General features: G+C 38.8%; 1 protein-coding gene across 3 annotated transcripts in view; it reads left to right on the top strand.

Moving 5' to 3' along the window:
- The window catches only part of HDAC3 (histone deacetylase 3), a 55,429-nt gene extending 40,085 nt beyond the window's left edge, over positions 1–15,344 (top strand). For all 3 annotated transcript variants that reach the window (XM_070098645.1, XM_070098644.1, XM_070098646.1), the window contains 4 exons: positions 5,469–5,620; positions 7,347–7,488; positions 12,273–12,374; positions 14,692–15,344. In XM_070098645.1, the coding sequence (XP_069954746.1) occupies positions 5,469–5,620; positions 7,347–7,488; positions 12,273–12,374; positions 14,692–14,785 (490 nt within the window). In that variant the 3' untranslated portion in view covers positions 14,786–15,344. The remainder of the gene's footprint in view (positions 1–5,468; positions 5,621–7,346; positions 7,489–12,272; positions 12,375–14,691) is intronic.
- The last annotated feature ends 2,049 nt before the right edge of the window (positions 15,345–17,393 follow it).

Genomic DNA, 17,393 nt, shown 5'->3' with positions numbered 1-17,393 from the left:
GTACTAAAAATAAGCCACGTTGACTTTTTTTTGGGTTATCCTAGGTTCTCTACACAAATGCTGCTATGTGTGATAATCTATATAGAGAAAAATAACTTTTTTGTTTCAGGTTTATGGTGCAATACGAGTGTGTATATCACAGTTAGCCCTGTGCTATACTCCGTTTTCTCTAATATAAGCCCCCAAGACAGGGATAGGAGAATGGTATTTGTATACCATATCCTCTTCATACCTTCATCGAACTGCTCAGTGTTATGCCAAATATTATTTATTCTGGAGTATTTAACATGTTTTATGTTATTTATATTGTTAATTATGTCATATTAGATCAATTGTGATAGGCAAATAAGCTGTAGTGTTGATATTAGCGTAATAATAAAGCATATTCTCCTGCTTCATGAGACTGAGCTCATGACAACCGACAGTGGCTTCAAAGCCACCTTATCATTAATGGATAATGTACTGTGTAGGTGCTTTACATAATGAGAAGCATTTCTTTTATTCATTGGAACCATGGCTAGGGCTAAAAGTAAGCAGGTTAAAACAATAAATGGAGAAAAAGAAATTGAAATGACTTATGCAGCAAGTAGCGCCACCAAACAGTACCAGCAGGTTGGTGTGGCGACCCTGGAAATTTGAAATTATGCTAGCCAAAATTAGTGCCGAATAACTGAAGGAACCGAATAACTGATTGCCGGATTTGTGATGGCGGACCTGTATACATTATTTAGGTATAAATACTGGTCAGAGAGCCCGTTGTAAGTTTGAGACGTCGGTAAACGAGTACGACGCTAAGTGAGGAGCGGCTGTATATAATGGAGGCTTGGCAGTAAATACTGCAGTATTATTTTTATGTGAAACAGTTAATTTGAGTGGGTCATCCAGTGAAAGAGCTGTGAAAGCTCTCTCCTCAGTACGTTAAAATCAAGAAAAAATACTTTTCTTCCTGGCTTTTTCCATCTGATTGACACTAGATAAAAGCACACAGCTGTTTTTTAACCCATGGCAAAAGTTTTTGGTAAATGAAGATTTGTTCGATTGATAATGTGTTTCTTTTATCATGCAAACATTCGTTTCTTTCAAGTGTCTTCTGCACACCAAGTATCATTTTTCATTTATTTTCTTACAGTTATTAATTTTACATTCTTCAGCTTTTTGTTGTCCTAATGTCCTTCACTTCCTACATTGCCATTGGGTAAAAACTGAAGCATTTTTTAGTACAGTGGACCCCCGCATAGCGACCTTAATCCGTGCAAGAGGGCTGGCTGTTATGCGAAATGTTCGCTATGTGAATGAATTTTCCCCATAAGAAATAATGGAAATCAAATTAATCCGTGCAAGACACCCAAAAGTTTGAAAAAAAAAATTTTACCACATGAAATATACATTTTCCTACACACAAAGAGAAGGATACATGCACAATAGTAGAGTAGTACATGCACAATATATATTGTGCATGTACTACTCTACTAAATGAAGAATAAATGACACTTACCTTTATTGAAGATGCAGCAATGACTGATGAGACACTGTGTCCTGGGAGTGCCTTTTCCTCCTGAGTACTGTAGGTCCTGTTTGGTATTTTCTTCCAGAACAGGCCTTATCACACTGTGTATGTCACTACGATTCTTAAATCTCTCAAACCAACCTTTGCTGGCTCTAAATTCACCAATATGAGCACTAGTTCCAGGCATTTTCCCTGTTCACCTGGGTGTTAGTCGACTGGTGTGGGTTGCATCCTGGGAGACAAGATTAAGGACCCCAATGGAAATAAGTTAGACAGTCTTCGATGACACTGACTTTTTTGGGCTATCCTGGGTGGCAAATCCTCTGGGGTTAATTGTTTCTTGGTATTCTCAATAAGCCACACCAACAACGGTGCTACAGCAGCAGCAGCAGCAGCTGACGATGTTACAGCAGCAGCAGACGATGCTACAGCAGCAGCGAGCAGCAGCAGCAGACGATGCTACAGCAGCAACAGACGATGCTACAGCAGCAGCAGACGATGCTACAGCAGCAACTGACGATGTTACAGCAGCAGCAGACGATGCTACAGCAGCAGCAGCAGCAGACGATGCTACAGCAGCAGCAGCAGCTGACGGTGGTACAGCAGCAACAGACGATGCTACAGCAGCAACAGACGATGCTACAGCAGCAGCAGACGATGCTACAGCAGCAGCAGATGATGCTACAGCAGCAGCAGACGGTACTACAGCAGCAGGAGCAGCTGACGGTGGTACAGCAGCAGCAGCTGACAGTGCAGCAGCAGCTGACGGTGATACAGCAGCAGCAGCAGCTGTACCACCAATAGTAGCGATGGTTGATTGGGGTTTATTATACAACCTGGCCAGCTCGGAGACACGCACTCCACTTTCATACTTATCAATGATCTTTTTCTTCATCTCCATAGTAATTCTCACCCTTATTGCTGTAGGGTTGGCACTAGAAGCTTTCTTGGGGCCCATGGTCACTTATTTTCCAGAAAAAAATCACCAAAAACACTGTAATAATACAAAATGTTCCGATTGTATGCTTGGATGTTACCGCGGAGGCTGGCTGGTAAACAATGCCACCGGCGGAACATGTGAGCGTGGCTCAGGCCGCACATTGGACGCGTCTCGGACGAAGGCCGCTGAGCGGGTTTTTGGGCGCTATGCGGGGCAAAATTTTAGCGATCAAAGCGTCCGCTATGCGGATTGTCCGCTATGCAAGGCGTCCGTTATGCGGGGGTCCACTGTATTTATGAATCTCTATTGAAACTAATTATCCAGAGAACTTTTTCTTACTAAATATATTATGTTCCATATTACTAAAATATTTTATAATGGTAAATTATAATACAGCTATTAATATGGAAAAATTGTATACAGTGGACCCCCGCATAACGATGGCATCGCATAGCGATTTTTCCGCATAACGATTACTTTTATCGCAAAATTTTTGCCGCGCATACCGATTAAAAACCCGCATACCGATTTTCGTCCGAGACGCGTCCAATGTGCCCTCAGCCAGCCTCACATGTGCCGCTCCGTCCCATTGTTTACCAGCCAGCCTCCGCGGTAACATCCAAGCATACACTCGGAATATTTCGTATTATTACAGTATTTTCGGTGCTGTTTCTGGAAAATAAGTGACCATGGGCCCCAAGAAAGCTTCTAGTGCCAACCCTACACCTCAAAGGGTAAGAATTACTATAGAGATGAAGAAAGAGATAATTGATAAGTATGAAAGTGGAGTGCGTATAGCCGACCTAGTCAAGCTGTACAAGAAACCCCAATCAACCATCGCTACTATTGTGGGCACCAGAAAGACAATCAAGGAAGCTGTTCTTGCCAAAGGTTCAACTGTGTTTTCGAAACAAAGATCGCAATTGATGGAAGATGTTGAGAGACTCTTATTGGTGTGGATAAATGAAAAACAGATAGCAGGAGATAGCGTCTCTCAAGCGATCATATGTGAAAAGGCTAGGAAGTTGCATGAGGATTTAATTAAAAAAATGCCTGCAACTAGTGATGATGTGAGTGAATTTAAGGCCAGCAAAGGTTGGTTTGAGAGATTTAAGAAGCGTAGTGGCATCCATAGTGTGATAAGGCATGGTGAGGCTGCCAGTTCGGACCACAAAGCGGCTGAAAAATATGTGCAGGAATTCAAGGAGTACATAGAAACTGAAGGACTGAAACCTGAACAAGTGTTTAATTGTGATGAAACAGGCCTGTTCTGGAAGAAAATGCCAAGCAGGACCTACATTACTCAGGAGGAAAAGGCACTCCCAGGACATAAGCCTATGAAAGACAGGCTTACTTTGTTGATGTGTGCCAATGCTACTGGTGATTGCAAAGTGAAGCCTTTATTAGTGTATCACTCTGAAACTCCCAGAGCGTTCAGGCAAAAGAATGTCCTCAAGGATAATTTGTGTGTGCTGTGGAGGGCAAACAGTAAGGCATGGGTCACTAGGGAATTTTTCTATAACTGGTTACACCATGCATTTGCCCCCAATGTGAAAGATTACCTAACTGAAAAGAAATTAGAACTTAAGTGCCTCCTGGTGTTAGACAATGCCCCTGGTCATCCTACAGACGTGGCAGAGCGACTTTATGGGGACATGAGCTTCATTAAGGTGAAGTTTTTGCCTCCTAATACCACTCCTCTCCTGCAGCCCATGGACCAGCAGGTTATTTCCAACTTCAAGAAACTGTACACAAAAGCTCTGTTTGAAAGGTGCTTTGTAATGACCTCAGAAACTCAACTGACTCTAAGAGAGTTTTGGAGAGATCACTTTAATATCCTCAATTGTGTAAACCTTATAGGTAAGGCTTGGGAGGAAGTGACAAAGAGGACCTTGAACTCTGCTTGGAAGAAACTGTGGCCAGAATGTGTAGACAAAAGGGATTTTGAAGGGTTTGAGGCTAACCCTGAGAATCCTGTGCCAGTTGAGGAATCCATTGTGGCATTGGGAAAGTCCTTGGGGTTGGAGGTTAGTGGGGAGGATGTGGAAGAGTTGGTGGAGGAGGACAATGAAGAACTAACCACTGATGAGCTGATAGATCAACTTCAAGAGCAAGAGGCCAGACCTGAGGAAACTGGTTCAGAGGAGGGGAGAGAGAAATTGAAGAAGTTGCCTACTACAAAGATAAAGGAAATCTGTGCTAAGTGGCTTGAAGTGCAAACCTTCATGGATGAAAATCACCCTCACACAGCTATTGCAAGCCGTGCTGGTGATTATTACACTGACAATGTTGTGAAACACTTTAGGCAAGTCATAAAGGAACGAGAGGTACAGGCCACTATGGACAGATATCTTGTGCGAAAGAAGTCCAGTGACTCTGAAGCTGGCCCTAGTGGCATTAAAAGAAGAAGGGAAGTAACCCCAGAAAAGGACTTACTACCTCAAGTCCTAATGGAAGGGGATTCCCCTTCTAAACACTAACACACTCTCTCCCCTCCTCCCATCCCATCAATCATCACCAGATCTTCAATAAAAGTAAGTGTCATTTAATTGTGCATGCCTTTTTCAGTTTGTGTGTATTAAAATTAACATTTCATGTGGTAAAAAAATTTTTTTTTCATACTTTTGGGCGTCTTGCACGGATTAATTTTATTTCCATTATTTCTTATGGGGAAAATTCATTCGCATAACGATTATTTCGCATAACGATGAGCCCTCTTGCACGGATTAAAATCGTTAACCGGGGGTCCACTGTATTTATTTGCATATATGCCATTTTAAGATATTTTAACTAATATTCACATGTTTACATTACTAGTTCATTAATATATTTCATTTAGTGTTCATCTAAGTCATTTACCATTCTAATATTGCTAGAATATTTGGAGTATATTTACAGCAAAGAGGACAGGACATGAAATAATTATGTTGTAGTAAAAGTTCTGCTGATTAAAGCTTTCATTGCTTAGAGATTTTGTGGGCATTTACAGTGCAGGCTAATGATCATTCTCAAATATTTCAGTGAATGCGTAAGCTTTACAAAGAAGTTTGGTGTTCCATTGTTAGTGCTGGGTGGTGGTGGTTACACTCCAAGAAATGTGGCTAGGTGTTGGGCTTATGAAACAGGACTACTAATTGATACAGACATGCCGACAGAAATTCCATATAACACAGGTAAAATATTTCTTAAACTTTTTTGATGTTCCATTATTGCTTCAAAGCTCATTTTTTACAATTAGAGTGTGTAGAAGGGCCTCGTTTGTACAGCTTTTAGGTTCTCGACCTTGTAGAGTAAGCAAGAATTGCCGCCAAGTGGAAAAAGAGCGATTTATTTATTACTGAATGCGTCTAAAATGACTGATAATGTGTTTACACCATCATATCTTAAGTGCTCAATACAGCTAGGCATAAAAAATAAATAAAAAGTAAAATAAATACACAATACATGTATACTTATAAATATGGTGCTGCTCGCCCTTCCCTTACTCGTCTAAGACCTACTTTTACCGGGAAGTAGTCTCCCTCTCTTCTACACACCCTAACCTGAGCCTCACTATCCTCATAAAAACTCTTTACAGCATTTAATAACTTACCACCTATTCCATATACTTGCAACATCTGCCACATTGCTCCTCTATCCACTCTATCATATGCCTTTTCTAAATCCATAAATGCAATAAAAACTTCCCTATCTTTATCTAAATACTGTTCACATATATGCTTCAATGTAAACACCTGATCTACACATCCCCTACCCACTCTAAAACCTCCTTGCTCATCCGCAATCCTACATTCTGTCTTACCTCTAATTCTTTCAATTATAACCCTACCGTACACTTTTCCTGGTATACTCAGTAAGCTTATTCCTCTATAATTTTTACAGTCTCTTTTGTCCCCTTTCCCTTTATATAAAGGGACTATACATGCTCTCTGCCAATCCCTAGGTACCTTCCCCTCTTTCATACATTTATTAAACAAAAGTACCAACCACTCCAACACTATATCCCCCCCTGCTTTTAACATTTCTGTCATGATCCCATCAGTTCCAGCTGCTTTACCCCCTTTCATTTTACGTAATGCCTCACGTACCTCCCCCACACTTACATTCTGCTCTTCTTCACTCCTAAAAGATGGTAACCTCCCTGACCAGTGCATGAAATTACTGCCTCTGTTTCTTCCTTAACATTTAAAAGGCCATCTACCCAATACCTCCATCTCCCCATCTACTAACTCCCCTACTCTGTTTTTAACTACAAAAAGGGGCGAAAAAGCGGTAAAAGCACTAAACATAATGACCAAGAACTATTAAGATAAAATCAAAGAAAACTCAGATGAGTGTGTATAAATAAATGTGTACATGTATGTGTAGTGTGACCTAAGTGTAAGTAGAAGTAGCAAGACATGCCTGTAATCTTGCATATTTATGAGACAGACAAAAGACATCAGCAATCCTACCATCATGTAAAACAATCACAACAGTCTACCAACCTACTACCTACTTATAAATATGGTGCTGCTCGCCCTTCCCTTACTCGTACAAAAAGGGGCGAAAAAGCGGTAAAAGCACTAAACATAATGAACAGTGGCTCAATTGAAAGCCAGCGAAAACGTGGAACACTGGAAAGAGGGTGCTGCGTATGCAGGGCACTTCTGTACTGAGAAAGAACTTCAGAGTCAGTATTTAGCAATATTTTATGTATAGTATAATATATAGCAAAGACAGTGATTGTGTGTGAATTGTGGTGAAAGTGTTGAATGATGGTAAATGTGTTTCTTTCTTTTTTTGGTCACCTTGCCACAGTGGAAGATGGCTGGCATGTTGAAAAAAAAATTGCATTTCTTATAGACATTACTTCTTTAGCTCCTAGTTTTCTGTAAAAACATTTAATTCATATTTCAGAATACTTCCAGTATTTTGCTCCAGATTTCTCCCTCCACCCTGAAGTAATAACACGTCAAGAAAATGGGAACAGTCGACAGTATCTGGAAGCTATTGTTAAACATGTGTATGATAACCTCAGGATGGTTCAGCATGCACCAAGGTAAAGTAAAAGAAATTAAATACTTTATGCCACATTTCAGTGTTATTTTAGTTGATGGCTTCTTTCATCAATTTAACTTTATATCCATAGAATTATGGTTATAATTCTGGTTTTATCACATGTGTTGGGTCTTTCAACTAACATTGACATTGTTGAATGTCCTCTATTCACAAAATAAGGTGGGCTTTTATCATGATATTTTTGTGATGATAAATTTATTCTTGTAGGTAGTAGGTTGGTAGACAGCAACCGCCCAGGGAGGTACTACCATCCTGCTAAGTGAGTGTAAAATGAAAGCCTGTAATTGTTTTACATGATGGTAGGATTGCTGGTGTTCTTTTTTCTGTCTCATAAACATGCAAGATTTCAGGTACGTCTTGCTACTTCTTCTTACACTTAGGTCACACTACACATACATGTACAAGTATATATATACACACACCCCTCTGGGTTTTCTTCTATTTTCTTTCTAGTTCTTGTACTTGTTTATTTCCTCTTATCTCCATGGGGAAGTGGAACAGAATTCTTCCTCCGTAAGCCATGCGTGTTGTAGGAGGCAACTAAAATGCCGGGAGCAAGGGGCTAGTAACCTCTTCTCCTGTATATATTACTAAATGTAAAAGGAGAAACTTTCGTTTTTCCTCTTGGGCCACCCTGCCTCGGTGGGATACAGTCGGTGTGTTGAAAGAAAGAAGAAATTTATTCTTAGCACCACCTAGATTACTACTCTTAGCATTGTCCCTAATCTCCATAATATGCAGTACTGTTAACTCATTAACCTGGAAATATCTTGCCTTTGAAGTAAGACTCCATGAGCATGTCTAACAATCACTTCAACCAATTTCATCACAGATGTCTTGTTAGTAGACTTGCCTTGCTAATTTTTTCTTCACTTGGAAGCCTTTATTATTTTTTTTATTTATTAACACATCAGCCATTTCCCACCAAGGCAGGGTGGCCCAAAAAAGAAAAACTTTCATCATCATTCACTCCATCATTGTCTTGCCAGAGGTGCACTTAAAATGCAGTTATAAAACTGCAACATTAACACCCCTTCTTCAGAGTGCAGGCACTGTACTTCCCATCTCCAGGACTCAAATCCAGCCTGCCTGTTCCCCTGAATCCCTTCATAAATGTTACCTTGCTTACACTCCAACAGCACATCAAGTCCTAAAAACCATTTGTCTCCATTCGCTCCTATCTAACATGCTCACGCATGCTTGCTGGAAGTCCAAGCCCCTCGCACACAAAACCTCATTTACCCCCTCCCTCCAACCTTTCCTAGGCTGACTCCTACCCTGCCTTCCCTCCACCACAGATTTATATACTCGAAGTCATTCTATTTTGTTCCATCCTCTCTACCTGTCTGAACCACCTCAACAACCCCTCCTCAGCCCTGTGGATAATAGTTTTGGTAATCCCACACCTCCTCCTAATCTCCAAACTACAGATTCTCTGCATTATATTCACACCACACATTGCCCTCAGATGTGACATCTCCACTGCCTCCAGCATTCTCCTTGTTGCAACATTCACCACCCATGTTTCACACCCATAGAAGAGCGTTGGTATAACTATACTCTCATACATTCTCTTCTTTGCTTCCATGGACAAAGTTCTTTGTTTCCACAGACTCCTAAGTGCACCACTCACCGTTTTTCCCTCATCAATTCTATGATTAACCTCATCCTTCATAAATCCATCCGCCGACACGTCAACTCCCAAGTATCTGAAAACATTCACTTCTTCCATACTCCTCCTCCCCAATTTGATATCCAATTTTTCTTTATCTAAATCATTTGATACCCTCATCACCTTACTCTTTTCTATGTTCACTTTCAACTTTCTACCTTTACACACATTCCCAAACTCATCCACTAACCTTTGCAATTTTTCTTTAGAATCTCCCATAAGCACAGTATCATCAGCAAAAAGTAACTGTGTTAATTCCCATTTTGAATTTGATTCCCCACAATTTAATCCCACCCCTCTCCCGAACACCCTAGCATTTACTTCTTTTACAACCCCATCTATAAATATATTAAACAACCATGGTGACATTACACATCCCTGTCTAAGACCTACTTTTACTGGGAAGTAGTCTCCCTCTCTTCTACACACCCTAACCTGAGCCTCACTATCCTCATAAAAACTCTTTACAGCATTTAGTAACTTACCACCTATTCCATATACAGTGGACCCCCGCATAACGATATTATTTCAATCCAGAAGTCTGTTTGGGTGCCATTATAGACCGAATTTGTTCCCATAAGAAATATTGTGAATTAGATTAGTCTGTTTCAGACCCCAAAAAATACACCTACAACAGCACTTACAAAAATACACTTACATAATTGGTCGAGTTGGGAGCTGATCGTCATGCGGGGGTCCACTGTACTTGCAACATCTGCCACATTGCTCCCCTATCCACTCTATCATATGCCTTTTCTAAATCCATAAATGCAATAAAAACTTCCCTACCTTTATCTAAATACTGTTCACATATATGCTTCAATGTAAACACATGATCTACACATCCCCTACCCACTCTGAAACCTCCTTGCTCATCTGCAATCCTACATTCTGTCTTACCTCTAATTCTTTCAATTATAACCCTACCATACACTTTTCCTGGTATACTCAATAAACTTATTCCTCTATAATTTTTACAATCTCTTTTGTCCCCTTTCCCTTTATATAAAGGGACTATACATACTCTCTGCCAATCCCTAGGTACCTTCCCCTCTTTCATACATTTATTAAACAAAAGTACCAACCACTCCAACACTATATCTCCCCCTGCTTTTAACATTTCTGTCATGATCCCATCAGTTCCAGCTGCTTTACCCCCTTTCATTCTACGTAATGCCTCGCGTACCTCCCCCACACTTACATTCTGCTCTTCATCACTCCTAAAAGATGGTATACCTCCCTGACCAGTACATGAAATTACCGCCTCCCTTTCTTCCTCAGCATTTAAAAGTTCCTTAAAATATTCTCACCATCTACCTAATACCTCCCTCTCCCCATCTACTAACTCCCCTACTCTGTTTTTAACTGACAAATCCATACTTTCCCTAGGCTTTCTTAACTTGTTTAACTCACTCCAAAATTTTTTCTTATTTTCATTAAAATTTCTTGACAGTGCCTCTCCCACTCTATCATCTGCTCTCCTTTTGCACTCTCTCACCACTCTCTTCACCTTTCTTTTACTCTCCATATACTCTACTTTTCTTATAACACTTCTGCTTTGTAAAAACCTCTCATAAGCTAACTTTTTCTCTTTTATCACACCCTTTACTTCATCATTCCACCAATCACTCCTCTTTCCACCTGCCCCCACCCTCCTATAACCACAAACTTCTGCCCCACATTTTAATACTGCATTTTTAAAACTATTCCAATCCTCTTCAACCCCCCTACTACTCATCTTTGCACTAGCCCACCTTTCTGCCAACAGTCGCTTATAAAATCACAAAAACATGTTTCATCTTAACCCTTTCAGGGTCCAGAGGCCAAATTTCAAAGTGCGCACCAGTGTCCAAGAATTTTCAAAAAATAATTTTTTTATTTTTTCTTGTGAAATAGTAGAGAATCTTTTTCTGAAGGTAATAAAACAAAAAGTATGAAATTTGATCGAAAATTGATGAAATTATGCTCTCGCGAATTTTGATGTGTCAGCGATATTTACGCATCAGCGATTTTGCCGACTTTGACTCCCATTTTAGGCCAATTACATTATTCCAGCCGATCAAATTCTTAGATATTTCACTAGTATTACTTCTATTCTATCGATTGAGCACAAGAAATCGCCAACTCAGCTGTTTCAACTACAAAATAAAGCGATTGGAAATTGGTAATTTAGCCAGTTTAGTGCAAAGTTCAAAATATTCCAGTTTCAAAATAGGGTCCAGAATAAACAATGCAGGCATTCTTGGCACTAAACTAACATTTCCTCTGTTCATTAGTTACGTTTTCAGGCTTTACAAATGAATTCCATTTTGATTTTTAATTCACATAATGAATTTTTATTCAAACCAAAAAATAGAAGATTTACTGTCATGCAACATTGTAATAATTGTATAAATAATATCAGCACATTTGTGAACGTATATTAGACCCACCAGCTGGCATGTATTAGACATGTGAGGTCATGTGTTTACGCTTGAACATCGGCAAAAATTTAACATTTCCGCTACTTTGAGCTCAGTTTCAAGCCATTTTCAATACTAAAACCAGTCAAAATCATCTCTATTTCTGTAATATACCTTCCATTCTATCAAATGAGACCAAGAAATTGCAAATACAACTATAAAAAACATATGAAAAAACACTGCAAAGTTGCTGTTTTAATCGAAAATTAGTCTCAGTTTTTTTCTCTTATGCACTGTGTGCTGCAGGATTTGTTTTATGTGGTGCACACATACCACATAGATGTATTCTCTCATATCTAGGCCCAAATTTACCACTCACAGTTTATCAGAGTGAGCTGAGCTCATGGCGTAGATCTATGGTTTGGACCCTCAACATAAAACCGTAGATATACGGCACTGAACCTGAAAGGGTTAATAGACAGTTTGACTAAAGTGAAAGAAATTCCAATCCATGCACTTTTTTCTTGGTGTATCAGTCACATTATTGAGGAACATACAAGTGTTTTGAATTTGTTTCTTTTCATTGTAATCAATTTGCCATCAGTATATAAATATTTGGATTTTTTCTGTTTGTATTATATTTCTTTGTTTAAGCGTGTTTTCATGGTAATATATATTTTCTGTATTCAGTGTCCAGATGCAGGATGTACCAAATGATGGATTAAATATTAAGGAAGAAGAACAAGAACTTGATCCAGATGCTCGTCTGCATCTCAGTGAAGAAGATAAAAGGTAATTTATATAGTGAATTTATATATATTCATATTGGCTGTTTGGAGTGACATCTAAACTGTCGTATCTGAGCACCTCTGCAAAGATGGTGATTATGTGTGAATGGTGGTGAAAGTGTTGAATGATAGTGAAAGTGTTTCTTTCTGTTTTGGGTCACCCTGCCTCTGTGGGAAACAGCCAACATGTTGAAAAAAATATATATACATTCAGTAAAACCTTTCATAATACTTGTGTTACATTCCTGAAAAAATAGTGTTATGTGTGGTGAAGAACATAAGGGAAAAAATTTGGTTATATTTGAAACACCTAAATTTAATTCACCTCCCCCCCAAAATTACTGCAGTATGCATTAACTAATATTATGGGTAGTTCTTTCTTATTGAAATGGAAGAGTGTAGGGAGGGTTGATGTAAGCCTACTGGGCTGAGGTGGATGGCTGTGGTTCTTGTGTTGATGTAGATGCAGAGTTGTCAGTAGCTAATGGTTGTATTGGAGTGCTCAGGTATTTTGTAATTTGTCTGCTGTGTTTTACCCTGTAATACTTTGTAGAACTGCCCAGAAAACTTTGTTATAAAAATTAATGCCCTTTTTGAAACCTTCAAACTGTCCAACTAAATATACAGTGTTGTTGAAATTTCACCTTCTTTCTTACATACAGTTTTATATGATTAGGACATTCAATAACTTTTCCATCTTACTGAGCTACATGTAGTAACCTCTTGGATTTTCTTTAGAGCAGATGACAAAATCTAGAACTAATGCACAAGATCTTTTTTCCTCACTTTAAAGGAGAGGTTTGGGATATTGACTGTTTGGAGTGGCATCTAAACTGTTGTATCTGATCACCTCTGCAAAGACAGTAATCATGTATGAATGATGGTGAAAGTGTTGAATGATAGTGAAAGTTTTTTCTTTCTTTTGTTTTTTTTTTTTCTTTTTGGGTCACCCTGCCTCGGTGGGACATGGCTGACGTGTTAAAAAAAAAAAAATCACATTGTAAGTCAGCACTGGAATTACCTGTCTATCTGTAGTCTATTCCTGAAAGTCATTACCCCAGTGGCCTGGTCCCATGCATTGAGTTATATTTTTCTTTTTATGGTGTAGAAGCTACCTGTCATGCATGCCTAAAATTGTCAAAAGTGCTCCTACTAATGTTGATATTTATAGTAGCATTTTTTGCTTGATAACAATAACAGCCTAAATAGAGAAATTCCTGTCACTTTATTCATGCTCTTTGTATGTGAATTTGCCTGTGTGATGACCCCATTCCTTCAATTGATTTCCTTTGATTATCAAAAATTAACACTTAAGAAGTCATTAAGGTTCACACAAAAGTGCACATGGATCCTGTTTAGGAATAGTGATGCCAGGCCCTTGGTGAGCTTGATGCTTTCCTCAGAGTATTCAAGCTTGAGATTTGATCTTTAAAAACACAGCTAAATTCATCTTCCAGCTTGGGCATACACAGATCTTCAGTCACAGCATGACACTTCTTTCAGTATAAACGCTGGGTCTTTACCATGCCTACGTGGTAGGGTGGAGCAATGCCTTCACTTCATTTGATTGATCCTCAGGTCCTGTCATTGGTTGGCCATCCGTGTGTGCTTGTTGGGCCTCAGCTTGTGATCATGCTTGGGGCTTGTTTGCTGCTGCTGCACATTCTGATGCATGGTGTGCATGCAGTGTCAGAGTTGGTTTGACTTTCCAGCTGACTACTTCTTGGTTTTGGCTGTGCTCAGGGCCATGTTCAGAGATCCTCCCTAGCATATTGTCTGCCACATTTGTTAATAGTCCAGCTGAATTGTCGAATTGTCCTTTGTGCTGGCTAGACTATAATGTTTAGTTGAAGTGCCCTTCATATTGGCTAGGGGATAGTTTGTCACCAGCCTTCTTCTATTCTGCCATTATTCAACAGTTACCTCTGCTGGGCCTGGAGCTGATGGTATGTTTTTAAGCCATTTGAAAGCATGGTTTTATTTGAAAAACAGATTTTTGAAAAGTGGGCCCTAGTTGGGCGTATTGTTTCTGTCTCCTTCCCCAGCTGTTGTGTTTTGGTTGCTGAATGAGTCTGAGCTTTGCAAGGTCCCAGGTGATGCTAATACCAACAAGTGACCAGTGACAAAGGCAAGAATATATTGAGATGAGAATTGTTGTGACATTCTAGGTAGACCTCCAGGGCCTCTGATACAGAGCTGTTTTTGAAATCAAAAAGTGTGTTATTTTTATGGGAATTATCCTGGATGTTTTGTTCATTTCAATGCTTTAAACCCCTAGTTTTATTGTGTATTAATTAAAATTTCTTTTGTTTTTCTTCTAGAATTGAACCAGATAATGAATTTTATGATGGTGAAAAAGATAATGATAAAGACGAGGATCCTGAAGTTACATCCTCCTCTGCAACAAAAAACTGAGTTAAGAGAGAGTGAGATGGCTCAGACCACTTTCACTGAAAAAAAAAATATAAAGCAATCCGTATAAAAAAGAATTATGTGAAGAAGAGAAAGATTTAGACCAGTGCATGGTGATTTGCAATATGACTTAAGATACATTATTAACAATATCATAACCAAAGGAAAATATTAATCTTTATTCATCATTAGTTTTGTATAGGGTATTTAGTATGTCATTCATGTGAATGCAATTTTGATTATGTGTTTCATGTTGGTGAGAGCATGGAATGTTAAAAATACTACATTCTTGCCATGTATTGAAAGCATTATTTATGTACAAATATTGATAATAAGTGTTTTAGACAAATGTTTTTTAGAAAATTTATTATGCCCAAGATGTTTTCATAATTTTGTACATGATGCCAATATTTTTTTTATAATGTGTTCGTAAATTTCTCTTAAAACATTTGCAGCAGTATTTGACCCATTTAACTCCATTTTCATGCCATTATCTAAGATGTCCTCAGTGTGCACATGAAGTTGTAATTTATGTATTTTTATAAACAAAAAGAAAAACAAATGATTATTTATGTTACATCCTTAGAGTTTGTATCTTTATTAAAATAAAAACAATAAATTGCATAATTGTTGACTATGCATATTGATAAATTCAACAGAGATTGCTAAGGGTGTGTATATGTTTCCACAGTGAGTGGATTTCAATTTGGTTAAGCTAGGCTGGTTAGATAAATTGAGAACCTTGAATCTACACTCTTGAATGACATTTTACGAGTGAGATATATTACAGATATACTGGTGATAGACCAGTGTAAATAAAAGATATTATTACAGTACTGAAGATTTCTAACCAAGAAAGAACTGGAAATAGTGGATAAGTTAGAAAGGATACTGGAAAGCAGTGGCTAGACAACGGAGTTGTAGATGAGCGGAATAAGTAGCCAAGTGGCAACTTACTTCACTCAAAGCAACCTTTGTTGCTTTGCCTGTACTAACTCACCTGTGAAAGGAGATTCCATGATGCTAGTTAGAGGCTCTTGATTCATGGAATTGTACTTGTCTTTTTTTTCTCTTTTGATTGAATTTGATTGCCTCACATTTCTGATGGCACTGTATGACTCCTGTGGGTTTAGGGTTTTCCTAAATAATAATAAAAATGTTAGCACACTTCTTGCAAGACAGCAACTGAATGAATAATGGTGAATGTGTGTTCTTTAGGTTACTCTGTCTTGGCAGAAGATGGCCTGTTGGTTAACAAGAAATTTCTATCATCTCTCAACTCTTCCTTGCAGCACTTTTTCACCCATAACTTATGGTTTAGCAATTTCCATGAATATAATAACAATCCCCTCTACCCTCTCTTTCACCTCTAAATGACCGTTACATTATTATTATTATAATCAAATTAAGTACTTAGCCCACAAGAGTCAAATAACCATTACAGGTTTAGTGCTTTCCATGCATGTGTGTGTGTAGAGCTCAACCCAAATAGGATTAGTTTTTTTTTTTTTTAAATACTGTATGGTACTGTATAATGATGAAATGTGGGCTGATCGAAGAACTTCCTAATGTCAGTTATCCACTGGGTGTATACATTTGACATGAAAACAATGTATGAATAAGTACAGTGGACAGACTGGATAAACTTTGGAAGCTAAAAGGAGCCCAACACTACACTGTGAGGATTATCATATACATACTGATACTTTAGCATCTCTTGACTCATTTAGGGAGTTTTTTTTGATGCTGGTGAAGGGCTCTTGATCAAGGAATTGGACATTACCTTCCCATTTTTTAAATGAACCTGATTGCCTTCCATTTCCCAGACACTATAACTCTTACAGGTTTAGTGCTCACCCCATCAGTTGTACCGGTCATCGGAGAACCTGCCAGTTTAATTCTAGATGCTATTTTCAACACTCCAACATGGTTGCTCTAACAGCCCTACCTTTAATGCAGGCTCTATGGGTTATTGACTGATACCCATTTCATACATCAACTTTGGTTCTTTCCTATCACTCTTTTTGCTGTTGTCTTTTCCTGAACACCACCGCCTTTCCTTCCCTACCATTCTTTCACCTCTGTTGTGTGGCACAGGTTTGGTGCTCTCAGTGAAAGTAATGCAGTAATACATACATCAAGTGTGAATTCCTTCCTCCATTCTATTAATGCCCTTTGGCTGTCATTCTTCCATCTTTTTCCTTGACTCCTTTCAGGAGGAGGACCATACTGGCCTAGAGAAAGTGACTCCATCCATCATCATCCTTCCCAGCCCCACCCTACAAATTATTATTATTATTATCATTTTTTTTTATTATTATCACACTGGCCGATTCCCACCAAGGCAGGGTGGCCCGAAAAAGAAAAACTTTCACCATCATTCACTCCATCACTGTCTTGCCAGAAGGGTGCTTTACACTACAGTTTTTAAACTGCAACATTAACACCCCTCCTTCAGAGTGCAGGCACTGTACTTCCCATCTCCAGGACTCAAGTCCGGCCTGCCGGTTTCCCTGAATCCCTTCATAAATGTTACTTTGCTCACACTCCAACAGCACGTCAAGTATTAAAAACCATTTGTCTCCATTCACTCCTATCAAACACGCTCACG

The sequence above is a fragment of the Cherax quadricarinatus genome, chromosome 63 (genome assembly GCF_038502225.1).
Source record: "Cherax quadricarinatus isolate ZL_2023a chromosome 63, ASM3850222v1, whole genome shotgun sequence".
NCBI classification, from domain to species: Eukaryota; Metazoa; Arthropoda; class Malacostraca; order Decapoda; family Parastacidae; genus Cherax; species Cherax quadricarinatus.
This window is presented reverse-complemented; position numbering and strand designations above follow the sequence as displayed.